Genomic DNA, 27,640 nt, shown 5'->3' with positions numbered 1-27,640 from the left:
AGCAATCCCTCTGCCACAAGCCGGCGGAAAGGAGTAAAAAAATTGGATGGGATTGAGAAAATCAAGTTGATGTAACAAACCAAAGTAGTTTATTATAGACAACCCTGGGGACAAGCTCTGGCCCCAGTAAGGGTGGGGAATTTGGGACTAGAGAACCATTGTGATGTGCAGTTTGTCTTCCCAGACTCCAAACAACTTTTGAACAAATGATGACAGTATTATATACTCCAGTCTCAGAACAAGTGCTTGGACAGCAATCCTGTTCCTCAAGATCCTCCCATAACCTCTGAGGAGTAACAGCACATCGAGAGCGTTAACCAACCAGGCATATTGAGACAGGTCAGCCCAGAGGCACTCATATGGAGTTCCAGGGAGCCTTCTGGATACGCTGACTGCCTGCCACATCAGGCTGATTTCAGTGGGGCCAACCACTGCTCCCAGCATGGTTCTGCACTCACAGAACAGCCTCCACATCATCTAGACTGAATCTTCATAGAATGTCTTTGCCATGGCATGTGCCACTTTCACCACCTTCTTCTCCTTGGCATCTGGGCCCATGTTGCTCCGGGCTAGTTTAATCCAATACTGCTCCGTCCTGGACAGATAGTCTGCGTGCTTCTCATCAGGCTGAACAGATGGGTGTTGCTCCTCTCCTAGTACACAAGAGGAGGAAGAGAGAAGGAGAGGTCACAAACAGCTAATGAAGTCAATCTGCCCTCCCATGTGCCAACCCATCCGAGGCTACACTTCAGTTTATGTGTTTAAATGTAATAACCTAAAAACCTCTCAGTAGCCAAAGAAATTTCCCCTATACCCCTTGAGAACCGTGTGCTATGTAAACTTCGCTGAAAATCTGACCTGGATGCCATCAAGTATTGTACCAAAATACACATCATATTAGTATGAAGTAAACATTCATCTTAATCATTACCTTCCTCATCTTCGCTCTCTTCTTCAGAGCTCTCTTCTTCCTCTTCCCCACCTTCTGCACCTTCCGTATCATCCTCCTCTTCATCCGACTCCGACTCCTCCAGCCATTCTTGTGCTTCTTTGATTAGAAAGAAAAGAGAAGAAATAAATAACCACCTGTTTCCTACTCCTACACCCAGAAATGTCACGGAGGGAGCCAGGGCAAGGTCAGACATGCTCCTTAAGAGCCCTGCTGTATTTGTTTCCCTTGCAGATCCACACACTGTACAGGGCCTGGATCTGACAGGCAGCAGGGGACAGCAGGAAGAGATCTAATAGAGTCAGGAAGAATTAAACAGCACAGGACAGCTGTGGAAGACAAGCTGGTTAATGCCAATGCTGACAAGAGTCAACTCTCCTCCTAAGCACTTTATAGCTCCACAATTATGAGAGACTCCTTCCCTTCTGCCCTTTGCCTGCTACACACGCGTAGACTGTGAGCTTCCAGGGCAGGGATAAGGTTAGAACTTGCCACCAGTGAACAAAGATGCTCTGTTTACATGCCTTGGTTTTCAAAGCAGACAGACCAGAGCTCACTCTCTGAAGCTATTGCAAATCTCTGGACAAGACAGGTTTCTGTAGTGGTACTAATTATAAGACACTGCATATCCCGTAATTCCAAGCTACTTCTTGTCCAGGAAGAACCACTGTTCATAGCTCATCACTATCCCTTGAGGAAACTCCACATGTCCTTCTTTCTAAAATACAGCACTCCTGGAAACCACATCCTGGGCTTCGCTGCACTAAAGGCATACATACAGACATCCCACCACCAGAGCTTACTTGGATCCATCTCCACTAGCACTTTCCAGTCCTCCATCTTGTGCAGGTCGATGCTGTAGAGGTCACTGAGGGTGAACTGGCGATCACCCACCTCAAACATTCCCCCATATACATAGAGAACCCCGTGCTTCACCGCCAGCATGGCATTTGAACGTGGGCATGGCTCTACTTGTGGGCTCAAGGCTCCATCTTCCTCCTCCTCCTCCTCCTCCGATTCAGACCTCTCCTTCTCTCCTGCAGGCCCAGAGATCACCTGCTTGATCGTCATGACAGTCCCATCTTCTGCCACCACTTCTTTGACGATCTCCACTGGGCCTTGCGGAGCTTGCTTCTCCACCTCTTCATCTCCAGCTCCCTCTGCCTCAGCTTGTCTGCCACGTCTTCGCTTCCTCTTCTCTGACTTGGGTCCCTGTTAATAGGAACAAGAAGCAGAGGGAGACTGCATGTGAACTGTGTGCAGCTAACAGTACATGCAGCAGTTAATACAATGCTGTGGATGCTGCTGGGAGGGAGGGGGGTGAATTCAATTATTTTTCACTGGAACTGTAAGCCTCAGGTGAGAGCTACAACCTTCCACTCAGCATGAACTTCTACCAGCCGTAAAACAGAGAGCAACGAAACCCCTGGAGAAGCCATGGCGTGGAGTTGCTGCCTCTATCAACAGCAGCACTGCTAGAGAGAGGGAAAACAGCATTTTTGCTCTCTCTCTCTCTTGCAGATGTGCACACACGTGCACGTGCACACACACAGTCCACTGGTCTACGACAGGAGCAAGAGAAAATAACCCACCATTTTGTGAAATCGAAACAATTGCTGGGTGCTAAATTACAGTGCATTATCAGGAAGCACTCCAGGTCTTCCAAGTGAAAAGGCTTCACCATGTGAAAAGGCTAGAAAACAGTCAGCTAGGAAGGCAGAAGCAAACACCTGAGTGGATGTTTGCCTGTTATTATGTGATTGACTTCTCCTTTTTGAGGACAAAGCCAGAAACACTGGGGGTGGAAAGAAAGAAGTTCAACCAGGTCGTTTGCACCTTGCTTCCCCCTTGAGTGGCTCAAACAAAGCTGAAGATCTGAGGGCCACATTTCTGAAGTACCTATGAGTCAAGGGTTAATATTCCATCCCTTTCGGCAGCTCATCAACAATGGAGAAAAGGGGGAGGCCATTATCTCAATGCAACACAAGATCTTTTCAGAATAGCTTTTACCGAACTAGCTCACGTCAGACTTACACACGTGACGGGGAGCCGGCCTCTAGTAAAACACTGGAACTACGTTTTCATGCTGCTTTGCTTCATTTTGCATTACACAACAAGAGGGCACATGCAGCCTGACTCTCAGAGGAAGAGGACTGCCTCCTGAACCACCTTCACTCACTGCCCAAGCATCAGGGCTCACAGGTTTCCTCTGTCCCGAGAAGGGTGACAGTCTGCACCGCATTGTGAAAGCAGGGCATGGAAAGCACAAGGGGCTATGTGATGGGGAAGGACCGCGAGGAAGTTGCACGGGGCCAAAAAAAAGAGCATGTTACAGATGATGAAGGAGAAAGAACTGAAGACATTTGTATTATTTTCAAAACAAGACCTTTAGCTGTCCAGGAAACCAGCGGTTTTTCCCAATATCGTAGAAATAAATATCATTGAAGAAGTCCCCTTCAATGCTCTCCTCCTCTTCCTCATCATGCACACCTCCAAACAGAAGGGAGCGGTTATTGGGACCCACTGCCACGGCGAAGCCAGACCTGGGAGTGGGTTTCACTCCAGATGGGTTGAGCCGACTCCATGCCCACTTCTCTGGTAACGGATAAAAACAAACATGAGCATCAGTAAATGGAGAATCGTGACCGTTTTCACATCTTTTGAGATCCTTCAGTTCTCCAGCAATCTTTGCAAGCATCTCCCTGATCCATTTCAGACACTCAGAACCGCACTGTGCAGGCTCAACAATAAGATTAATCAGAACACCACTTGCATTTCCACTTCAATCACCCAACTAATCCACACTTTTCTCCTACTCTTAGAAAGTAGTTACGTTTCCAATAAAAGCAGACGCAGAGAGCTATCTTTACGGTGTGCTTTCTGGAACAAGGGACCTATTGAAAAGTGTGCACACCTTTACGGGAAGGTGGACTTCAAACCAGGACTGATTAGAGCCTTGGATAGCAAGGAAAGGTACCTCAGTTACCCCACAGGGCTCATACGACACCAATTCTTTCCACAGTCCCCTGCTACTACAGTACCTTATCTGCCAGCTTGCATCATTACCCCCCAAGAACAAGCACAGTTCATTGTAAGGAGACCCAAACTTTAAAAAAGAAAAAAGTACTCAGGAGAAGGCTTGTGCTCCAAGCCCTTTGCTTTTGCTCCAGTCCTTCCTACTGTGGATTTAGAGTAAATCCCTAAAATGCAGGCTGGCAGAAGCATACACACAGGCTAGGCAATGCATTTCTGAAGGAACCACAATTTCAAAAAGATAAACTATTAATAGGACATAATGCAAGCAGGGTCTGGAATCCAGACAATATATGTGACCAACCTGCCTCCCCAAGTCCCACTTTAAGATGGTTGGGTTTAAGGAAATCAGTCACAGTTTAACATTTTAGAAAAATCAGACCAAAGAAGGTTGTTTTACCCCTTTAGCCTAGGACAGAATACACCCTCTCCTAAGGGAGGTGATGAAATTCCTATTTCTGAGGACACTCACAGATAGATGGGAGAAAACAACCAACCAACCAAGCACTATCCTTAGTGGTATCCCTGTTCTCAGTAATTTCACAAGATCATATCCTAATCTTCTCTCTCAAGAGTTTATAGATGACCCACAACTACTAAAAAGAGCTTCTCAAAAGCAGGAATTTCCAGTGGGAAAAGTTCTGGAATTCATAGGATTTTCTGTTGAGAAACAGAAGAGCAGTGTTCAAAATGTCCCAGAGAACAAGAATTTCAAAATGTTGTTTTAATTCCCTCCCACACGCAAACCAAAAAAAATCCCTAAAATATCTTTCCTTGTAGTTTTTCCTGAAGCTGTCTGTGCAGGCCAGAGCTTCTCACATCGTTACGCAAGGAGCCTGGAGACCCTCCAGTCCATCTCAGACTATTCTGGGGCCAATTGGGAAATGTCAACACAGGCGATGCTGCGAGCTAGAAGTGATTCTCCAACCAAAAGTACGCCCCAACCTCCCTCCACTAGCTCTGCCAGTTCCTCGGAGAAGTTTCTCAAGCAGCTCCAATCCCCGAGCTGTTTCACAGTGTCAGTGCTCCCATTTACATCAGCTCTGAAATTAAATCACCTGGAGATGAGAACCATGGCTCCCTACAGCCTTCAGTTAACCAGCCAGCTTTGCTCAGCAAAGCCAACACAGCCTCATCTTTTCAGGCTGTAAAATGGACTGGTGGAAGGGGACAGAAGAGGTGCGGGGCCTGCAGTCTGCTGCAGCAATGAACACCTACCCCCCATTTCCCTCTGCAGAGCACAGTCGTGGGGAATGGCTGCCTGTACGTGCGATGGCCCACCTTCCTTTTTTGCATGTGTGCTGCAGAAAGGAGGACCTAACTTCTCTAATCTCTCTCAGTAACTCCCATTTCTTTCACTCTAGCTCTTTTTTTTTAAGCTAGTGTCACGGTATACAAATGCACTTAACTACTCCTGGGAAAAAAAAGAAATACTTAAATCAACTCATCTGCTGTGTTTAGCCCCAAAGCAAACACTAGGGTATAGTGCTCTTAATTAAAGGGGAAATTTTGTCCTGGGTTTGGGGTTTTTGGCCTCTTATTCAACAGAAGAGAGAGAATTTGCATTCACAGTCCTGCAGCATCACTTCCAGCACAGCCCTCCTAGCTGGAGCAGCAGCTTACCTTCCTCCTTGCCTGAGCCTTCAGCCTTCAGCAGGAACATATCTGTATGCAGGGTGCCTTTGTCAACGTCTTTCTTAATTCTCTGCAGAGAAGGGAAAGACAGGGATGCTCGGTGAAACAATTTCAACGGCCAAAACCGCAGAAGGCCCAACTCTTCAAGGCCTGGAAAGTCACCCAAATCAGGACGTGCCCTTCTGAGTTCACCACCCCACAGAAAAGCCCAATCACAGCCTGAATCTAGATGTTCCCGCACTGAAAAAGCATATGTTGTGATAGGGTCAACAAGAAGCCACACGGGTAGTGACGCTGTGCCTCCAGAGCTCACAGCTTTAGCAGTCAAACCAGGGCTACTTTCTGTGATGAGCAGCAGCAATCCGAATGCCTCAGGAGGGAAGGGAGGCAGCCAGAAGGGACAAATGGAGGCTGGTGTCTCATGACTTCAAGCACGCCTCACTCAGTCCCATCCTACAAGCGAGTAGTGGGAGACGTGTAACAAACCACAAGCGACTTCTGCCTGTGCCAACCGGAGCCTCCCTCCGCTCTGTGCTCTCCAGGCTGCAACGCATCCTGGGGCCTGTGGGCTCATAAAGTCTGCAGGATGCGGCGTGAGGGCAGGAATTCGGGCACCCAGAAAAATAATTATCACAGGGGACGATTTTAAAAAAGAAAGCAAGGATGGGCAGCACCAAGGAAACCCAAGATTCTGCCTTTTACTCTGCCACGGACAGCATCAGGTATTCCGGGGGGAGTAATTTAACATCTGTGCCTCTGCTCCTCTAGCTGTAAGGGAGAGCAGATACCCGCTCCGAAGCGCCACACACAACTTCCAGCAGGGCTTGTACGGCCCTCTGGGAGGCTGCCCCTGAATGCTGAGCAGAAGCTCAGAGCGTCTGTGCTGCACCATTTGCACGGCCCAAGTTTAAGAACAGATCTGTGACCAGCAGACCCGCAGTCCCTGCCACCCCCCAGCATCCATCCCACTCCAACAAAGGCAGAGGTGACAGCTCTGCCCCGCAGCACGACTGCCGCCGTCATTAACAGTATTTGAGCCCCGCAGAGCCTTCAGAATCAGCTCTGTCTTCTGAACAGAAAAAGAAGCCCCACTTCCAGCCCTACTCGAGGCAACACCAGCAAGAGCAGGATCAAGCCCCAGGTGAAGTAATTAAATGCATCATTTAAAATGCATTTTCCCTTGCTCCTTTCACTGAACTCCAGTGCTCATAGCAACATGCACCACTGGAAAGCAGCGCTATGCGATGCCACCGTAGGAGGTCTTTTAATAACGTCATTACCCACCCATCCTTCATGCACAGCTCCTGCCTCCTTGTAATTCCCTTCTCCTGGGGGCGATGGCATCACTGTGCTGTGTGACCGCTGCCAGGAGGCAGGCAGTGGATCCTGGCAGAAGCTGGGAGGGTTGAGACCAGTGCTCTGGAAGGAGCAGAGCTTTGGGTGCATGCCACGGTGTCGTCTTGTTCTTGCTCCTTATTTGTGCCCAATCCAGCGCCCTGCACTTGGTAGGTTTTGTTACTGCAGGCTACGTTGTGCTGTTATTACAAGGCCCCTTGCTCCAGAAAGCACACCCTGAAGATGGCTCTTAGGAACGGCATTCAATTCTTAGAAAGGCAGAGAGGAAAGGGGAACAAAGTGTGTCTGAGGCGTTGCACAACAACGCTGTAACTCGGGTGATGTTGAAAAGCCCTGGGGAAGGCTGATAACGAAGCGCTGTGAGGAACAGGAGAACGCTACTCACAGTGCAGCAAAAGGGAAGCTTCAGTTAACTCAAAGACCGGGGTCTGTCCTGGGAAATTTGTTGCACGTCTTCTTGCTCCCTACATGCACATAAGCATCCCATCAGCACGCTGAAAGACTCAGTCTCCAAGACAGGGCATCTACGCTGGAGAGATCCTCTTCTGTGCAATCACTTCAATGAAGTCAACAACTGCTCTGTTCTACCTCCCATCCTGGAGCCACAGAACACCAGGCACACCAGGGACAGGAAGCCTGCAGGATCAAGCATCAGTGACAGGCCTGTTTTCTGAGGAAGGGCATACACAGTGACAACTCCTTCTGCCGCTGCCACCTTTTTAGCACACGGAGAACAAGCAAGACAAGGTTTTGCATTGGTCAGTAGTCCTGATGCATCACTAGAGGAGCTGGGGACACAGCTGGAGGGGCTCAGAGCCACCCGCTTTGAACAAAACCTTGAGAGTAGGCTGCCAGGGCAAGAAGGCATTAAAACACCTTCCAGGAACAGTGCGCTAAGTACACCAATATCATGGACTGGCAGTGCACAAACTGTGGCATCTACAGTAGCAGCTCTCAAGTTCCAAGGGCTGTGAGTCACTGCGCAGAGCAAACACCAGGCGCTGACAATGTCACGCTTTGCTGTCTCTGTCACGCAGGTCTCGAGCGGCAGAAGTCACCAGCGAGCTGCAGGCTGTGGGCAGCTGAGCTACGGCAGCCTTTTTAGTCTGGCCCTCAACTTCAAACACCCTTCCAAGCCCCACCTGAGCAAAGAGCTCTCAGAGATGGGTGGAAGGAGGGGAGGAGAGGGGAGAGATGGGCAGGGGGATTCACAGCTTGCAGCACTGAAGCACAGCCCAGCGACTGCAAAGTGCATGTCTGCTAACAGTCATGGAAATGGCCTTTTTTTCTCTCTTCCAATCCCAAGTAGGCTGATGTTTGTCCTCAAATACGAAGCACAGTTCATGTTCTTGTGTGTAGGGGCCACACAGGCTGAGGGGTGCAGATGCACAGCGGTCAAGCACAGCAAGATGAGCACTTGTCTGCATGGAAGAAGGGGGCACAACATCTATTGAGAGAGCTGTTGGCTTCACTATCCTACAGGCTGCGCAGAATAACTGCATCGTTTTTCTCCTGAAAACCACACGGCTCCCTGTAGTAAACACACTGCGTATGCAACATGACAAAGCTTCCTGGGCTGAGAAAACCCCAATGAGGTGGAGTGGGAGTTAGTTATTTGTTGTCAAAGCGATGCCTGTTTTCCCCAGCTCACACTGGCTCAAAAGCAGACACTTCACCAGCAAGCAGCACGCTGCTACTGGAGAGATCAATCCCCTCGCAACCAGGACACCCACCTGTTTGCACATACAGGTAAATCATCAAGTCACAAGAGCTTTATGGGATTTAGCTAAAAACTTCTACCTCCAGTAACAGCAAGAGCCATGCCTAACCCCCTTCAAAGAGCAGGGGGACTGAAGCACGGAGAGCTGTTTGCGAGAAGACTGGGACTCAGGATTCCCTGTGTATAACCTGCTAAACATGGCTAATAAAAGAGGGAGATCAACAGTGGCAAAACACATCCAATTAACAGAAGCCCTTAGCAGGCAGAACTGCGGAGGGAACGCTTCCCACAAGACCTTGCCTTTCAGTCTCCAGCCCTGCCACGAGCAATCTCCCAGCAGAATCCACTTCAGCTTTGCAGAGCTCACCACTAAAAGAAAAAAATAACACACGCTAGCCTACTTTGGCATCCAAAAGCCCTGCACGCACGCAGTGCCAGCCCCCCCGTGGCTCGTAGGCTGCTTCCACCTGCAAGGTAGAGCAGCGTTAGCCTCCACCACCTCCCGGCTGCATTCGCCGTGCCAGTCAGGCACAGTGTGCTCACGTTGCCTAGCAATAGAGAGGTCTCGCTGCTTTATTCAGCCAAAAATGCAGCTTGCTGCAGCAAGCCCCGTTCCCAGCAAGGGAACCGGGCGAGGACATCTTTAAGATCAGCAGGCGAGCAAGGCTGAGCGTCTCACGGGCTTCTGGGGTACGTTTCGGCAGGGCTGCCAACACCTTCAGCAATTCCTTCTGTAAGTGACCACAGGAGTTGTCTTTAATATTCAGTTGTCTTTATATTAAGAAATGATAAACATGAACACAAGGACACCGTTGTGCTAAGGATCGTGCTCTTAGAGTATCAGGCGTGCCCTTGTTAAATTTGTGCACCAACATCCCACATCAGCAGCACTCAGGGTTGCACAGCTCGCATGTCCTTTTTCCCCCACTTGGGCCCTGGACATTCACCGTTTGAACTTAATATTCTGGGACAGCAAAATGGAGTGGCTGGCACAGGCCAACATGTCTGGGTACCAGGGTTCTTGTCCTGCCTCTGTCCACAAGTACCAGAGTGCCTCAGACGCCATTTGATCTTTTCTGCTTCCACTTCCCCAGCCAGGAATTATTCGGGTCGCATCACGGGAATTGAGCAACACAGCCCAGACCAAAAGGCATTACTGAAAACCCACCTGCTGTGGTCAGTTCTTTGTCCAGTTCCAGCAAACCAAGGCATGGATCAAACCTCTCTGCTTTTCCCTTCCTAGCTCACAGTGCCTGCTGCCCTGACTGAGGACGGGCAGATTGATCACTTGACCAGGGAAACATTCTTGGCTGCAAGCCGATAGTGGTGCTCTGGCTTTATAGGGCCCTGACAGCCAGCCTGGTACACAGATACCTATAATTCCACCCATAACTATGAATCTCCTGGGCTTATGTCTCTTTTTGTTTTGGCAACACGCATTATACCCCACCACACAGCTATTTTGGTACAGTACTTCAAAGCAGATTTACAAGGGCTAACGGGACCATGGGATATAGCGCACCAGAACTACCCACCGCAGTTTGGTGGTTTGGTGCCTTTGCATCTCGAGAAAGCTACAGAGAAAATTCTGTCCAGTGCTTGGGTCTGTCTGTAGCTTGGCTGCACCATTCCTGCCCCAAAATTCACCTGTGCTGCAGAAGACACAAGCAAAGTCTTTGTTAGGAATGGCACGACAGAGAGCAGCAGACTCAGCTCTCTATATTACAAAGGAAGTAGATTCCTAACGAGTGGTTGTTACAATCTAAAAGCTGTTCTCCAAGCTGGAGAGGAACTGCATCCAGCTCTTATCCTCGCTCAGTGCCCTGCATAAAGGCTGAGTGCTTATTTGTCACAACAAAAGGCTGAGGGCAGCTTTGCATTCCCCCATCCCTTCTACTTCATTTTTATGAGCTCAAAACAACCCAGAGCAGTGCAGCAGAGCCCACCCTCGTAAAGCAGAACAGCACCGCAAACATGCGTCAACTTTTGTATTTCCACAGGGCTCGGTATGCACTTGAAACCCAGCTACTTCCAGTAGCCGTAAGAGATCCACACCTGGCAGAGCATGCAAGCTTCCCCCAGCCTCGAGAGCGAGGGAACAAGTCAGAGACAGGAAACAGACAAAGCCCTTTTGGGTAGAAAATGCCTTTGTATTGTTGCTGCTATTTAATCAAATGCGCCTCTGAGGAGTTAGAGCCCTAAGCGCAGGCCGTGAGGAGGCACAAATGCTTCTAAATATATAGCCAGACTACTCTCCTCTTTCCCTGCTTTTCTTCTTTGTTCATTTATTCACATCAGAAGAACAACGCGTCCTCCTCCCCCAGCGATGCACTGCTGGAAGCGATGCCTTTCCACTGAGACAGTAGCAGCAGGATCCGGGTCTTCAGTCTGCGTTCGTAACATTAAAAGCTTTCGCAGGAGCCTTTTGCTCAATGAAATATTTACTTCCTCCATCCCAGCATGGAGACAGGGATACTTGGTCAATGAGGACATATGGTCTAAAGGCCTACCCGGTATAAATTACCGTGATTAACAAAGCAAGAAGCAGAGCAGAGGAAGCCTGGTGCTCATCAAAAGTCTTCTTTGGCTTATTGAGTTTGCTAACTAGCGCTGCTGCCGTAACTCTTTCCCTGATCCAAGAAAACAGAAGGCTCCTGGCAACCTGCAAGTGCTGCAACATGGAGGAGCACTGCCTGAGAATGCCTTAAGTTGGCAACAACCACTACCATTGTCAAAAAATGCTGTTTCTTCCAGTTGCTTATTCCTACCTCCAGAACATCACCTCCTTATGTTGGGTTAGATTAGCAGGGAAAATATGTTAGTTTTAATCAAGATCAGCTCCTCGGTCAGGACAACTGCATGAACAAAGGGACAATTAGAAGACAAGAAGCCACTTCTGGTAGCAGTACTGGCTCACAGCAGCCTGAACAACACCGTGTATGAACAATGCAAGGGCACAATTGCACAATCACTCCAAGCTGGCACGTCCACAGGCTAACTTGCACCCACTACCAGCGGTTTTTGGACATCTGGCAGCTGCCTGACAAGAGGAAATATCATCAGCCAGAGCAGCAGCAAGTTACACAATGTGATCACCACATCTTGCACTGCAGACAACACTCGTGAAACAGAGCAGAGGGAAGGAGCAGAACGGAGATTTGAATTCCACTCTCCCACACACTAAGCCCATTGCTCTCTCCCGGCAGTCAAAGCACAGAACCCTAAACCACCACAGGTCAAGACCATCGCTTTGGCCCTCATTAGGCAATTTGAATTTGTCACATTTCAGGTTTCATTTTAGCCTTTTAGCTTTTCCATCAACTCTTCTGTTTGGCGTTTGGGAAATGCTGCACTGCCTTACCACAAAGTCCCTCCTACCTGTTTGGAGTAGCCTCCATAGATGATTACGCTGCCCTCAGGAGTGGTAGCCATTTGACATCCCGATCTTGGAGCAGGCCCAATCCCCGATGGAGACAGCTTGCTCCAGGTGAAGGAGTCCAAGTTGAAGGCATACACATCATTATAATAGATGTAATCTCTGCAGAGGGCGAATTGGCACACCATGAGGTTTTGTAACAGCCATCATTTAGGACAGGATAAAACATCACTTCAGGAACAGCACCAGGAACCTCTGAAGAGGTGCAACACCTTATTCAACTCTTTGCATTTATGGCTTTTTCTCCTCCTGTAGCCATGGCAATATACAGAAGATTTGTACAGTTGAAGGTTACTATTTCAGTGCAACAGTATGCATTTAACAAAGCTCCTTTAAGCAAGACCTCTCTGGGTTCTTTTTTTACCTATGTTATTCCTTACTACAACAGAGCTTTCATCAACTCTTTCCAGGAAACACAATCCGAGGTGACTTAAACCAGAACACAAAAAGATCAAAACAGATTACTGCTATGTCTGTCTAGGGGGTGAGGGAAAAAATAAATACATATATATACACACACACACTCTCTTTCAACTAGCCAGCTCACACACTGCTAGTGGAAAATGCCCAGCTCCGGTTAAACCGCCAAGCACTTAGCCACATCTCGGGTAGGCTTTACAACTTGTGCTGTGCTCCCAGGGACCGCACTTATGCAGCTTAGCATCTCTGAGAAAATACGTAGCTCAGCTCTCTTCACAGTCCCCATGACAGAGTAGCTGTGACCTCACACGGTATGCCAGAGCTTACAGGGGAAGATGTTTCTAGGAAGAGAAGGCTCTTTGATGGGAGGCAGAGGCCAAAAGGGATGCACTGAGCTTTAGCTATGAGGATGAGGAGCTACTTCAGTGATTATCTAAGTGACACAGTGGTTTCTCAAACACTTGAAGGTTTTAAAATCAAGATCACTTCTCTTTCTAACATAAAAATACAGTTTGCTGACTATTGCTAAGGAAAATCCTTGTATTAAAGCCCAGCTTCCTGTTGCTTGTGAAATTCTGTTGTTTTTGTTACAGATTCAATACTCCCAATCATCCTGCAGTAACCCACCTTGCACTCTCGTGGAAACCTCCAAAGAGGATCAGCTGTCTTTTGCAAGCAACCATGCGATGCCCACTTCTTCCAGAAGGACCTCCTGATGCCCTGAAAGACAAAGAAATTCCACTCATCAGCAAAGTTCCCTTTCCTCTTAGTGGGCCCATCCAACCATGGGGAAACTCTGCTGCCTTAACACAGATGTATGCTTTTTTCCAGAACAGTACATGTGCTCTGCCTCTAACACTTGGTATTTGCAACACAGGCATTTTGCGGTAACAGCTTTATTCCTAGGGATAAGCCATCTAGTCTCTAACAGTACCCAAGACTTGAAGCCTTTTCTGCTATGACTCAGGAGGTAATTTTTCAGGAGAGTTTAATGATTAGCAGTTAACTCCCACAACTGCGAGAACAGCACTCCGGGCAGAAATGTTTTCTCTAAGTACCAGGTAAGAGCCAAAAACCGGCTCTGACATCCACTCTCCTTCAATGTCGTAGGAAATGACCTATCCATACCATCTCCACTCATCTACCTGCAGCTAGGATATACCACCAAACCAGTAAGAAGAGTGCAAATCACTTTGATTTCCTCAAGAACAAAGGCACTGCAGCCGAACAGGTTATCACTATTATCTTCCTTATTACAGGAGCATCACCGCTCTGCTCTACTCAAGGCTGCATGACCTTTCAGTTAAATATGCCACTTCCATTTCCAGGAACAAGCAACATCACCCCATCTGTCACATCCAAAAGCTTCTGGCAAAGCCGGGCAGCTGGCAACGACATTCCTGAGAGGCAATGAAGATGCACCTTCCTTCATGTTCATCCACAGACAGAGCTTCGCATGAGACAGAGAACAAAGAAGCCTTCAAGATCTCTCAGAACAAAGGGAACTTCAGGCCAAACACAGAGAAAAAAGGGTTTTGCTTCGTGTGTTCTCTGCCCCCTGGATTAATCTATCACATTTTCAGTCTCGCTGAGGAGCCTCCCGAAGCACACACGGTTAGCACCACCTAACCCAGCGAGGTTTCTCAACAGGCAGCATCAACACGTGTCAAATGGTTGCAGGAGCAGGGCCTGGAAACCTGCTCTCCGCTGAAAACAACAACAAAACCTAACCCCCCAACCCTACTGCTCCGCTTTTAACTGGCAGCGGGGAGCTGTGAAGAGCAGTGATGGATTTCTGTGGAGAGAGAAAATGAGGGCCCTTATTCACCAGCAGAAATGACAATCTCACACCAGCCCTAATGAAGAGCTCCAAGCAGAACAGCAGCGTTTGGGTACGCCTGAATTAATATTGATTGCTTGCACTCTTTATTCTAACAGAGAGTAGGGGTTTCTAGGCATTTACTGGATTTTTAAGTACCACCCTGCAGAACATCACCTCTTGTATTAATTTCATCAGGATCTGAAATCATTTTCTCTTTTATAACAAAGATTCCATGTTATTATTCCAGAGGATGGCACCTTTTAAAATCTTTTTTTTAAAGGAAAGAAGGAATTAGAAATCAACATTAACAATAAAACCTTGTTCCCAGAGAACATCTTCTGCCTTGCTTCTCAAACACATTTCCTGCAAGTCAAAAATCAATTCTGAATGGTAAACGTTTATTCACTGATGCATGTGTTTTAATAAACAAGTTCCCACAAGCATACAATTAGCTCTAAGTCACAAACAAAAACATCCAGGCTGGGGCCTGATCCGAATTCAGAGAAGTCTCACTGGCACCAGCATCAATTTCTCAATTATGAGGCACTTCTCCACTTTCCTTAGGCTAGCAATACAAGCTACGAGAGCAGATGCTGAAACAGTTTCAGAAGGCTTCATCCTGCGCTCTATTTTGCCATCTCAGCTCCCTTGGCTTTAGCATTACACACCGTACAGGCATCAGCTAAAAAGGCCTGTTTATACACTTTGATTTAAGGAGATGCCCTCTACACTAGCAACAACTGCTCTTGTTGTATTTTTACATAGACCAATTCATACAGGTCCTTCTTCCCCAAACACGGCTCTGTAAAAACGCATGACACAGTCAAGCGAGAGTGGCAGTAGCATACAGCCACGCTGCCACTCCGGAAGGCACCTCCTGCTAGCCTGAAACCTTGATTCCCAAATGCAGACCGTCTCTTTTTACCTGTATCACTGCTCATGGCCCAAAACAAACATTTTGGAAATGGCTTCGCTGACTTTATGATTAATAGTCTACTTCATGGGGTTGACACAAGAAAGCAGACATGTGGGAGGGAGCTGTAAATTCTCCAGACTTTTTTTTTAAAAATAGATCAAAAGATAAGTCTGGATAAGGACTGGCTCTACACATGTAAGCAGAAGTCTGATCAAAACTGCTCCATAAGGAATTTGCTTTTGCTTGTGGAGTTACTCTGGGTCTTATAGTAACGTTACAGACCTGAATTCAGCCCCCAGATTCAAGAATTAATGACTTGCATGTCACAGTGTCTACAGGCTGCGTGAGTGAGCTACCTTTTCATTCATTCCTCCATCCAAAGGAAGTTCAGGTGAATCTCCACACCTTTTCATTAGGAAAAAAAAAATGACGATGCACAGATCATTCCAATAAATGGGCATTTCAGTACAAAGCATTTTTATTCTCCAGTACACAAGGCAGCTGAAACCCAGGACTTCAGTGTTTCGTATTTTATGGTTGTAAATGCAAACGACAAGTGTTCTGTTCATTGGCATACAGACATTATACCCAGATGTTCGTACTTATTTAGGAGGTACACAAGTGAAAACACAATTGCCACAAGGCATGGAACCCCCAGACCAAATCCTTTGCTAAGTCAATCAACAGTCATACATTTGGATCTTCATCTACCAAAGAACAAGCTCACAAGCTCAATTCTGGTCTGCCAGAAGTCTGCACCAAAATACCCTTCTCTTCTTGAAGCACCAAAGCACCTTTCTACCTTGTGTTGCAGGATCTGATCTTTCCAGTGACAAAGAGCACACGAGCAAGAACAGTCATCAGTCATAAACAAACCTGTGCTGAAAGGCATCCTGCACTGCAGCGACTGCTCCAGTTCTCTCTGTAAACAGCGTTAAACATACGCTTGTGAAATGCTACCCTGAAATATTTATAGCACCACATCTCACAAAACTGTGAAGTATCATTAGCATGCCAGAATTAAAGGCAAGGGAGCTATCCAGGTTCATAAGCAAGACAAAGAACTACACAGAGGAGGGATCTACCAGTTCCCAAGTACAACCCCAACGTGTGACACTCCCCACCTCTCTTCGAGGGAGCGCACTGGGCCACACGGAGCTGAACAGAAACGTTCTCTCTAGGAAGGAATGAGGCGATTAGGTTAAAATATTGCTTAGCTCTAAGGCAGAGTAGCAAACTCGTGCACTGACGCAACCTCATGGATCACACATATGATAAGGTGGTCCCAATAAGTCACCAAAGTCAGTTACTGGCACGTCTTCTAGCAGGCTGGGATTTGTTGCATTTGGGCCATCTTCGTGCACGCAAAATGCAAGTGAATATAGCTGCTTGCAGCTTTTAACTCTGTCAAGCTGGCTGACACGACTGTGGCTCTGCGCTAGGAGATACTGGAGATCCACTTCCCCAGCAGCCTTTGCAGACAGGCAACACGGGTGAGTTATTCAAGATTTTCTCTTCAAAGCTGTTTTACAGTCAAGTTTCTTATGGCACCAAGATGGTCTCTGGCACAAACCGCAGGCCAGGAAGGACAACACAGTTGTCTGAAATCTAAGGTGTGGGGCTGGAATAACTAGAAGGAAGTGCAATGCAGTATATGTTAAAAATCAAGAGTTTCAAAAGCACAGAAAAATCCCTCATACAACTCAACAATCATCTCTGTCCTTTCTTCTTCCCCTTCCCAAGCTGACTGTCATCATGATGCTGTACGGAAAAACAGAGAGGCAGCAGAAACTTGATTTTCACACTCAGCCAGGTTAGCATTAAAACAAAGACATCCTCTCACAGCCTCCTCCACCAGATGCCTAATTAATGCAGCTCTTGGAGCTCTGCCCGAGGACGGGGAGGAGATGCACTTTGTTTTATTTCAACACTGGAACCAGGGCACGGGTGTCTTCAAAATTATGGCAAGACTGAAAGACAGCTGTCCCCCCAAATGCCCCCAGAAGTTCAAATGGAGTTGATCCTGCACGGGGCAGGGAGGAAGGAAAGATCATCTCCCCAGGGCACTTTCACTCATAGAATTTATGATGCTCACTTCAGAAACGTCAACCCATTTACCTACTAAGAGACAGCAAAGCATCAATGTCTCCAAATGCATCCTTCCACTGTGTCATGGCAGCCAGTGTTGACTACCAACACCCAGGGACAGAAGGCAGCTTCGGGCAGCTGGAAAAGCATGGTACCTAGAACTTGCTTCTGCTTATCAGAGGAGTAGGAGCTCACCTTACCAACCTGCTTCCCTCCTCGCTAACCATAATAACCCATCACAAGCTCCAAACAGGTTCTCTTGCCGTGGTTTAGTCCACTTGGGGCCAGGGACTGCTGGGGGGGTCCTGCAACTCGCAGCACATGCAAACTTCATGCTCTGCTCCAGGGTGGGAGCAGAGGCTCTTGCAGTACACCCAGCACCCCCGAGGCTGCTGTACCACAGGAGATAAGATGCAGGCTGAGCTGAGCCTTGTAACTACCTAATTTCAGCTTCCCAGGCAGGTCAGGCACTGCAGCATTTGTTTCAGGAGTGGATAACCCTAAATCAGCTCTACAGCAACGCATCTGCAAATCCACAGGAGAACAATTTGCGCCATCGCTGGTGGAACTAACGAAGCCTCATCCGGATTCTCCGATGGCTCACAAAAAACAATCTCCCGCCCTCGCTCTCCCTGCAGCTGGGTATTAGCACTGCTCTCTGGTGAGGCTTTTTTTTTCAGCCCAGAGTTTGGTTGAAATGTCAACCCTTTCTCTCAGCAGGGACTCTATGGGGGATCATCACTTCCTCTCCCCCGCCCGCATTCACGAAACTGGTAGGGCCGTAATGCCTTCGAGCTCCATCCCCTTTATTTGGCTGAGGCTGAGCAAGGGATTCAGAAGTTATTTTGGGGGAGCTGGGGGGGTACAGTCACAGTCATTACGTTGGCTTCTGCCTCACAACAGAGCAGCCTGCACGCTGACAGGTCTTCTTAAGCCTCGCACCTCTCAAAGAGCCCTCCATCGTTCTGGAGAGTTTCTCTCACCCCCACTTCTCAAAGCCAAGCAGGGCTCACTAGAGTAAACCCGGCTTCCTGTAACATGACAAATTACAGCTGCTATTAGATTAACACTGCCAGCTCTGGAGCCAAGAATCACACTGACAGACAGGAACCAGCCGCTGAAGAACAGAGCAGTTTTCCCTCAGCCTCCCAGAGGTACTCAAAAGGATGATCCCCAGACCCTCGCAGCGCTGCTGCTGCCAGGATACCGCGCTGTGGAGCATCCTTTCAACCCTGCATGGTTTGGACTCCTCGGGATTTTTTGCTCTTTGGCTCCCCTACACCTTCCACGCCAGAGCCCCTTCCGTGCTACATTAACATTAGCAAAATTAAACCTCCAAATTCCCCTCGTCAAGCAATCCCAGTGCTCCCATTTTACAGGGGGGGGGAAAGGCAGACAGGCACCAGGCACGATGAGTCACTGCGTGGCCTCAGGCATGTGCCAAGGCAGAGGCAGGGTATCCATTTCTGCATAGCTCAGCCCTGAACCACCCTCTCAATTACCGCATGAGAAGAGAAAGACACAGATGACAGGCACCTGCACTTTGTAAGCGGGGCAAGAATTGATCAGCCCAGGCAGATTTAGGGCTTTCCACCAGAAGCAAGGACAAGGAGTTCACGCTCAGGAGCTCGACGGGTCAAACAGCAGATGAGCAAACATTCAAAAGCTGCTGCTTTCCCTGGCGGCACCTCAAGGGTCAGCTGCGCAGGAGCTTCAGCCCAGCCAAGGCTGTGTTCTGGCTAATTTTGCAATCAAGACAATCCCAAAGCATAAAAGAAAGTATGAGTCAAAGTCAGAACCAAAGCCACATCTCTTGCCTCTCAGTTTACCAGCTGACCCACCAGAAATCTTCTTCTCACGTGTAAGTGAGCAGAAAAACCTAGAAGCCAAAGGTTAAGGAAACATTAGCAGACTCTGGGCCAGATCCACCAAAGATATTTAGGTGTCTACTCCCATCAAACATTTCCAGGGCTTCTGGCACATACTTACCCTGATGGGTCTGAATTACTGGTTTATCCCAAGGAATCTTTAGACAGAAAATGCCAGTTATCAGGAGTGAACTGGGCTCTGTGGGGAAGACAAGCTGTCTTCTCAAGCAATGGTAAAACTGGGTGAGATCCTTTAAGGTCTAGCACAGCCCAGCCACGAGCACAGGCCCAGATGGAGCCCAAATTGAGCCACAATTAATGTTTTCAAGTTGGATACCTACACTCGCTGTGACTGGGAGGACACAGTGCTGTTCAGGATACTCCTTCCTTCAGTTACTTAACACCCAAACACACCTGTGCTCCAAAAGGCACTTAATAAATAAAATGGCTTTGTCCTCAATGGACTTGGAACACATCTCCCATTTCCACTTCTTTGTGGAGGTTGCCCTGTCCACCGTTTCTAGCACAGCCACCTCTGTACTCAAGGAAGAGATGGGCAGACAGCTGTGAAACCACAGCACCACAGCAGGAACCAAGTTCAGACCACGCTGACACAGTTCCTCGTGAGGTCAACATTGTTGACTCGAGAACACACCACTTACTTGATCTGCTCCCAGGTCTTGGTAGCCAGATGCAGGACCCAGAGATCCTTGTAGTGGTAGAACTGCTCCCCATTGGGAGACGCAAACTCCCCGCCGAACACCCAGAGCTGCCCACCAGCTGCGGGCACCACCGCTGCCTGTCAGGAGAAGAAGGAAGAACAGGATCAGACAAGAGTGCAGGAACCAGGGACAGGTCAGATGCACGGTTGCCACCAAATACCAAGGAGTAAACAAGTAGTAGCAGCTACTGCTGCCGTGCTTGGCAAAAGCAGCTCTCTGGGGCTGAATGAAGGGGAATTTTAAACGTAAGCTTCTCATTGTGTGGCACTTCTTCCCTATGGCACAGGAAGGTGAGCCAAGGAACTCAGTCTCTAAGAAGCATCTTGGGATTTGGTTTGAGAACATATTTCCTTTGCTGAACAGAAAGATTTGAACTCTCTCCACAGCTAAGGTTCAGCAACATTTCACCCATCCTTTAGTCATGTGAATAGCATCGTGCAGAAGACATACTGGTGGATGAACCCCAAACCATCAGAGGAACAGGGGCACTTCCTGCCTCCAAAAGGCACGTAACATCCCAACACTGGGCAGGCACAGTAAGGCAGGGAAGTCTTTTGGAAAAGGCCATTAAGTGCATAACCGCCCTTTACACACTACCATTTTTTGTAGATTATTAAACAAGAAACAGTTCAGAAGCCAAGCTGCAGTGCAAGTCCAAACCTGAAGCTTTCCAAGACCTGAACGGCATTACTGCTCTTATCTGAAGAAAAAAAAATAAAACAAACACAGAAGGAAGCGTGCAGTATTTGAACAAAAGGAGACTGTTACTGCTTTGGCTGAGGCAAGCAGCAGAGAGAAGAGTATCAAAGGGATTTGTTTTATTATTTTTGCACAGAGCAGCATCAAAACACCCTGTTGCAACACAAGCTGACAGTTACGAGGCAGGAAGCGAAGAGCAAGACTCCACTTAGCTGGAATTATCTGCACAGGGACTAAGAAGCAAAATACAGGTATCCCAAAAAGGAATCTGAGCTTTTTTCCCCACACATTTTTTCCAGGGTACCCTCACAAATCAATATTGTTATCCCAGCTTCTTCAGAAGGGCTTCATTACCTGCCTGTCTTTTCCAGCAAGCAGCAAAGAAGGTTTCTAGCATTAAACATATGACCATGCCCTGACACAAACCAGCCCGTACATGCAACAATTAAACATGACAAAACATTGGGTGTGTTTGCAAGCAGGGTTTGTGGGAACATGAAGTTACCTAAAAACAAAGGGGATCCACGCCTGATTTTCATGGGTATCTAGTGATTAAAAACTTAAGTGAAGGTACAGACAACAGCCTGCTCATGCTTGTGTGTGACCTTGTGAAGAGCTGGCTCTAAATTCATTACACAGCCAGACCTTTTCCTCAAACAGCTCAAACTGACGACAGCCATCCACGGCTATTCTCCCCTCGGTTCTGTTGAACTGATGTAATGAAGCCAGCCTAAGTCAGAGGACTGTGTGTCAGAGACCAGAGGTGACAAATAAGACCGAAAACATGCATAGACATACTCCTATTTACCTTTAGGCTAATGCAGAAAACGTGTTAAAAATAAAGTCACAGGGAAGACAACAAGCCATTCAGCTAAAGAGGCTGAACCGTCTCCTGTGTGACTGTAATTAATTACCAGACAGAAAACTTATTGCTGAAGCACGACTCCTCTGGTATGTTTCTCCTTTTATATCTGCTATAATCCAGTTGCAGCTCCCTGATGCACAGGCTGCTCGCTCAGCTCAGATTCAGCTTCTAGACAGCCACCTGCTGGCTACCAACACACAAACAGGCACCTCTCAACTCCACACCCACCAGGCAACCTCCTTTTCACCTCAGGGAAGGACTATTTGGATTTCTGGCCTCCTTGTGGAATTTGGCCTCCGAAATCAAGATTTTAAGCACCACAAGGTTGCCCAAATATCAAGTCAAAGCCTTTCTTTTTAAAGAAAGCACACGCAGCTCAGAGCAAGGCTGGCATTTAGGCACAGAGTAACGAGGGAATGTGAACCTAGCCAGAGTATCGGATCTTACCGGGAAGCTCTAAAGAGCTTTGGCCACAGGTAGGAAAATAACATTCGCATCCTGTACGGCAGCTTTTGAAATGTACCAGTCACCCAGCCACTTGCTGCAACAGGCAAGATAATCTATCTGACAGCTGGCGAGGGCCAAAGACCTGCAAAAAATACAAGTCTCTGATCCAGTTTCTACGTCCAGTTTCTTTTTTACATGAAGTAAACAGAAACAAATCCTTCCACATCACAACCAGCCAGCGATGTTCACGACAGAGGCACCAAAGAGGTGAGGTCTAGGAGAGTTCCATGATATCCCAGCAAAAATTCAGACAACTTTGTCCACTGCCTTTGCGGACACTGAAGAAAAACAGCCCACATGCCACACAAAAAAAAAATAATCACAAGCCAAAGGCAGGACACATCACAGAGCATCTGGGACACTTGGCAAAGCCCAACTGCTCCATGCTAGCAGGGATACCTGGCACTGACGGGTCTTTCACACTGCTGGAGTGGTGGGATCTGTAGTGCCCACAGAGGCAGGCCTGTCGCCACTAATCATGCACAGCAACCCAGCCGTCCACAGCACTGTGGTCAAATTCTAAGTTACACCTGACCAGCGTTTTGAAAATCCAGCACCTCCCTGGAATTTTGGATGGTTGAGCTGGTTCCCATATAGTGCAGCAAAACAGCCCATCTTCAAAAGAAGAGCCACAGCACAAAAAAGTGACACCATTGGCAGCCCATTACAAAGGGAATGCAGAGAAGCCAGAAGGAAACCCTTGGTAAAAAAGTAAGTCTTTAGGACGTCATTAAAACAATTCCAGCTGCTGCTTTGGCACCCTGCACCTTACCTGGTGAGCACATCGCCTTGGGGGTGGGTTGGGGATCTCTACTTTAGTCCAGCTGTTCTTCCGGATGTTGTAAACATACAGTTCATTATACAGGTACGTCTGTTAGAGAGGAAAAAAACAAACAAACAAAAACAGATCACCACAGCTCTCTGCTGGACAGGATCAGTCTGTCCAAGCATAGGCACCCCGAGGGTTATCTGTGAGTTAGGCAGAGAAGGTAGGCAGCTCCAGCTTTCCATTCAGATTTGTAGGATCACGGAATGATTTAGGTTGGAAGGGACCTTAATGATCATCTACTTCCACGCCCTCTGCCATGGCCAAGGACACCTTCCACTAGATCAGGTTGCTCAAAGCCCTGTCCAATCTGGCCTTGAAAAGCAACAGCTCACCAGCCTCCACCAGGCAGGGAAGGAGGGCAACAACCTCCTCCACTAGCCCTGGAGTCAGCAACTGTTTTAGTGTGAGCCACTGGACTGGACTGTTCCTTCCCAAACCCTTGGTTAAGACTGTGACACCTTGAGGTATCAGGGCTTAAGAAGCTGGAGCTTAATAGAGATGTGCAGGTTAAAGTTGTCCAAACTGCCGCTCAACTCCAGAGACAGTAACAGCTTAAGGTAGTGAAGCAAACAGAACTAGTTCAGTACATCACATGGGATGATCCTCAGGGGGCAAATATCACTGGGAGGCTTGAGTTTTCTAACTACAGTATGCACTTCTCAGGGTTGGAAAGACCAACGTGTCTCCAGGAGCACAATAAACACGTGCAACTTGCAGAAATTCAGTAAAGCATTCCCATTTGCAATTATTTGCTACTGTACACATCTCCAAGGCAGACAATCCCTTGCCAGCTGCAAAGCTGCAGAATTATCTTGCTTTGAATGGTGGAAGACTGAGATTCTTCAACAGTTATCAAAAATGAGGGTCAGAGATGGCTACTATTAAGTCTGGAGAAATTACGAAGCCCTGAAATATTGATGCCGAGACAATCACGCTGACTCCTTAATGGGTTCTAGCATGTCTCCTTCCTGCCAACTGTTCAGGCATGAGACAGTATCACAGCAGAATTAAAAGGCTATTTTGCTCTCATTCAGGGACGAATACATATTTTATGACTGCTGCTTTGAATCTTCGCTTCAAATGAGACTCATGCAAATTACAGTAAAAGGCAGGGGGAGTGCAGAAAAAAAGAAGAAAAAATTGAAGTATACATTACTTTTTGGCCATTGAAATATTCACCTCCAAAAAGGATCAATTCGTCTTTCTCAGGGTGAGCAGACAGGGAGCCATTCAGCCTGCAAACAAAAGAGGGATGACCAAAAGAGTAGATGTTAAGACTTGTAAAACTCAGAAACCTGCAGCCTTTAGCTCAGCTAGCATTAGCACCCCAGCCCTCTAGACACAAAAGTCTCTCCATCATCTGCCAAATTAGTAGGCTGTGATTTTCACCCCAGGGTGAAAAACTCCCCAAAGAAATTAACTTCTTAAAAACTTTCAGCAAGATTAATTTGACACCGTCTGAAACCTTCTCCTATTTTAGGCGCACACGTTACACTGTCATTTAACATGACTTTTGATGTGAGCTCTTGAATTTTAATGTTGGTGTGTCAAGAACAAAAATTAGTTTTAGGAGGGCACATAACTATGGGTAGAACTGAGCTGTCTCATATCAACTTATCTGCATCGTTCTTCTGCAGTCACCACTGTTCACCACTCATCCCACCAAAGTACTATTCACCGTGTGGAGACTGACTTGTTCCTCCATGTCGGGAGGAAAAAGATATCACGCAGAGGGGTTTTTAACAAGCCACATCAAACAGACATACAGAACCTAGCACCATGCAGACCCCAGGCCTACAGATCAAGTGTCTCGTCCCTCACAGCACATCCTTGTGAATCCTTTCAGCTTCCTAGTCCAAATCCAAAGGTTCCTTTTAGCTCTTACTTTTGCAAAGCCCTTTAACTTAATAGTGCTTTGACTCCTTAGCTGTACTAGTGGGATGATTAAAAAGGGGGTTTTAAGACTAAAAAATATGTGTTTGGTCCCATTCTTAATCCAGGGATTCAATATACCATATATTTTATAACTCCAGGTATCAGCCAAGCCAGATATCACGCTCTCAGCAAGTAACTTTACATAAATAAATTTCATCAATAGGTGTATAAGTGATGGCCAAAGTCTCACACAATTTCTTACCTGGGCGAGGGCGGTGGGCAGGCTGTCTCAATTACTTGGGTCTTTTTAGCATCTAAACTCTGAAATTCTGCTATCAGGGCTTCAAGATCCTCCTGAAAATAAAAACACAGACTTAAGTTCCTTGATACGCACAGAACCACCAGCACACCATACAAAACCAGCGTTCGCTCCCAGAATTTCCCCATTAAAAAAAAAAAAAGTCTGCAGACGTTTAGACTTTAGACTTTTTAGACTTTTTTTAGACTTCGGTCTAAAGAAATGGATGCTGAGTACTTCCACATATGCTTTAAAAATTAGTCTGTCCTGAAACACTGACAAGTTGCTCAGAAGAGGCCCAACAGGATGGCATGCAAAGTGCATTTAGCATGCACCTGCTGCTCCTGCAGCAAAAACATCGCACAAATGGGCATGGAAATGGCTATTATTTAAACCCTGACAAAAGTATGATGAAATATATGCTACAACCCAACTAGTCCTCTTCTTCGTCTGCAATGGAAAACTGCCCAAATGTCATGGGAAACTCTTGTCTACTGCCAGTTTATACTTTAGCTGGAGAGAAACCTACACGTATTTTCATCCCCTTCCAGGATTAAATTTAAATCTGCCTCCAAAGCGCAGGAACACCGAGCACCGAGGGCACAAGCAGGCCGGCAGCTAGGGGGAGTTTCTGATCCAAAGTCTCTCCGACAGCCCCATGCTCACCACCTCCACCAGCCAACCCTTCCCTGCCAGCAGCTGCATCCCAGCAAACTTCCAAAATCTGGGGATTTCCCCCCCGCAGCATGGCAGCAGCTCTCCCTGCAGCCCGCACAGGCACACGCCGGCACCTTCCCTGTCTGCAGCTGTGCATACCGCTGCATTCACGCAGGGAAAGGGAGCACAGAAACATTTTCCTTCGCTTTTAAGGCCTCAAGAAAAGGCTGGGGGAGATGGAAGGCAACTTAAATCACCATTTCTCCTTCTCGCACCCTCCTTTCCCCCGAGGTGCCCTCAACCACACGCCCCTCCACCTCAGCTCTCCCTTCCAAGGGAGCAGCGCCCACAAAACTCCCCGAGACCCGCACCGCCGCCCCTCACCTCCTCCTTCCTGGCTCTGCGGGACACCTTCCTCTCCATCTTCGCCGCCGTCTTCTCGGCCCCCTTCCCCTTCTTCTCCCGTTTCCCCTTCTTCCCCATGGCGGCAGGCCGCGCTAGGCCGCGCCGGACGCACCGCGCTCGCCGCGCCGCCCTCGCCGCCCTGGGTGCACCGCGGGGCGGGCAGCGCCGCCGGCCTCGGCCCGGTGCTTCCAGGCCGCGGCCCGCCTCCTGCCCGAGCCGCGGGGGCCCTCTGCAGGCCCGGCTGGCTCAGCTCGGCTCGGCTCGGCTCGGCTCCCTGTGGCCCCGCCGCCTTTCCTCAAGCAGCTCCGGGTTGGGGCTGAGGCGAAGCGGCGAGCTGGGGCTTCGCTGTCCCGGTTCTGTGAGCCCCGCTGCGCCGGGCAGAGGTTTTAACCCAGCTCCACACGCTACCTATAGCCCACCCGCCAAGTCCGAGCCCCTTTTTGTGCTATCTTTTTGTATTCCTCTCCTGAGAAGAGGCAGTTGAACCCACAAAATGGCCCCCTCCCTCACACAAAATGGAAGCAGAGGGCCTGTGGGGGGCCCCAGGGCATGAGCCTGGGGGGGATGCACTGGATAAAAATAAAAGCGAACTGTGGGGTGAAAGTGTTGGGGATTTGGGGGCTGCACGAGTGTTTTCGTTTTCAGTAGCAGTTATGGAAAGAGAGTTTGTCGTGTTGGTGAGCCGAAGGAAACGGCGGGTGCTGCAAAATGATGCTGGGCAGCTGCTGGTTAGTGATCCCTTGATGATGGAGAAGAAGAACAATTCATATTTTTATGTGGTATTTCATGTAGATGCTGAGCTTGGGTAGAATTTCTGGGAAAACACCGACTTTGAACACGTAACCAGCACATACACTGTAAACGTGACTGAAGTTCAAATACACCTTTGAGCTGCAAGTTTCCTTCATCCCACCGTGCTTTACAATTACTTTTGTTATTGTTTCTCACTTGCAGAGGAGTACAATTACATTTTTCGCTGAATTCCCACAAAAGCCTGAATTGCCTAGAGGCAGGGTGGTTTTCATTACTGTTCAACCCACTGCCTAACCAAAAACCATCATGGATATCCACTGAAAGTACGGCTCAATGCTCACAGGTTAACCGAAACATAAAGTATGTGCCATGGAAATTGCAGTAAAATTCCTATGCTTTCAACATCTGCCTACACTTGAACCTCACATTTTGGAAACAACCCGAAGCATGAAGGGAGAAGGGAAGAGCTGGGAAAATGTTTTGAGGTTGCAGACTATGTACATCTTCACCAGGATTTTGTTTGTCTGGTCATCCTGAAAACATTGCGGTTACAACTAAAGCTGCAGCCTGTCAAATGTTTATACCCAGGAAGTGAACAGAAAGCCACGGAGAGACCAGGTCAAGAGAATGGGGCAGTTTCTCAGCCAACAAGTTGGAAGCGCTCTGCTGAGTTCCCTGGCTCCATGCACAGTCTAGGAAGTCCCCCTGCTGCTTCTTGGTCTTTAACCTCAAAAAGAAACCAGTGTGTGAAAACATGTCCCCTCTTGATGTCTACAGGAATTTGGTC

The 27,640-nt window shown here is 47.9% G+C and overlaps 1 protein-coding gene across 1 annotated transcript; it reads right to left on the bottom strand.

The window, feature by feature from the left end:
* Positions 1-66: 66 nt before the first annotated feature.
* Positions 67-26,292, bottom strand: KLHDC4 (kelch domain containing 4). Its single transcript, XM_080552200.1, has 12 exons — positions 26,080-26,292; positions 25,003-25,094; positions 24,022-24,100; positions 22,809-22,907; positions 19,906-20,042; positions 13,177-13,269; positions 12,072-12,231; positions 5,606-5,687; positions 3,336-3,544; positions 1,753-2,161; positions 932-1,048; positions 67-653 (listed from the first exon to the last, which is right to left on the bottom strand). The coding sequence occupies exons 1-12, from the start codon at positions 26,176-26,178 to the stop codon at positions 478-480; spliced, it is 1,752 nt and encodes a 583-aa protein (XP_080408326.1). The 5' UTR covers positions 26,179-26,292; the 3' UTR covers positions 67-477.
* Positions 26,293-27,640: the final 1,348 nt, after the last annotated feature.

Source organism: Anser brachyrhynchus (assembly GCF_964034855.1).
Source record: "Anser brachyrhynchus genome assembly, chromosome: 12".
Classification (NCBI taxonomy): domain Eukaryota; kingdom Metazoa; phylum Chordata; class Aves; order Anseriformes; family Anatidae; genus Anser; species Anser brachyrhynchus.
Note: the sequence above shows the minus strand (reverse complement) of the source record. Positions and strands in the feature narration are given on the sequence as shown.

Bases quoted from the DNA above. Each gene is read 5' to 3' on its own strand.
- KLHDC4 (XM_080552200.1), bottom strand. From the start codon at position 26,178: ATGGGGAAGAAGGGGAAACGGGAGAAGAAGGGGAAGGGGGCCGAGAAG. The intron at 25,095-26,079 runs GTGAGGGGCGGC...TTTTATTTTCAG, and splicing joins GCAGAGCCAGGAAGGAGGAG to GAGGATCTTGAAGCCCTGAT. The intron at 2,162-3,335 runs GTCTTGTTTTGA...TCCTATTAACAG, and splicing joins GGTTTCCTGGACAGCTAAAG to GGACCCAAGTCAGAGAAGAG.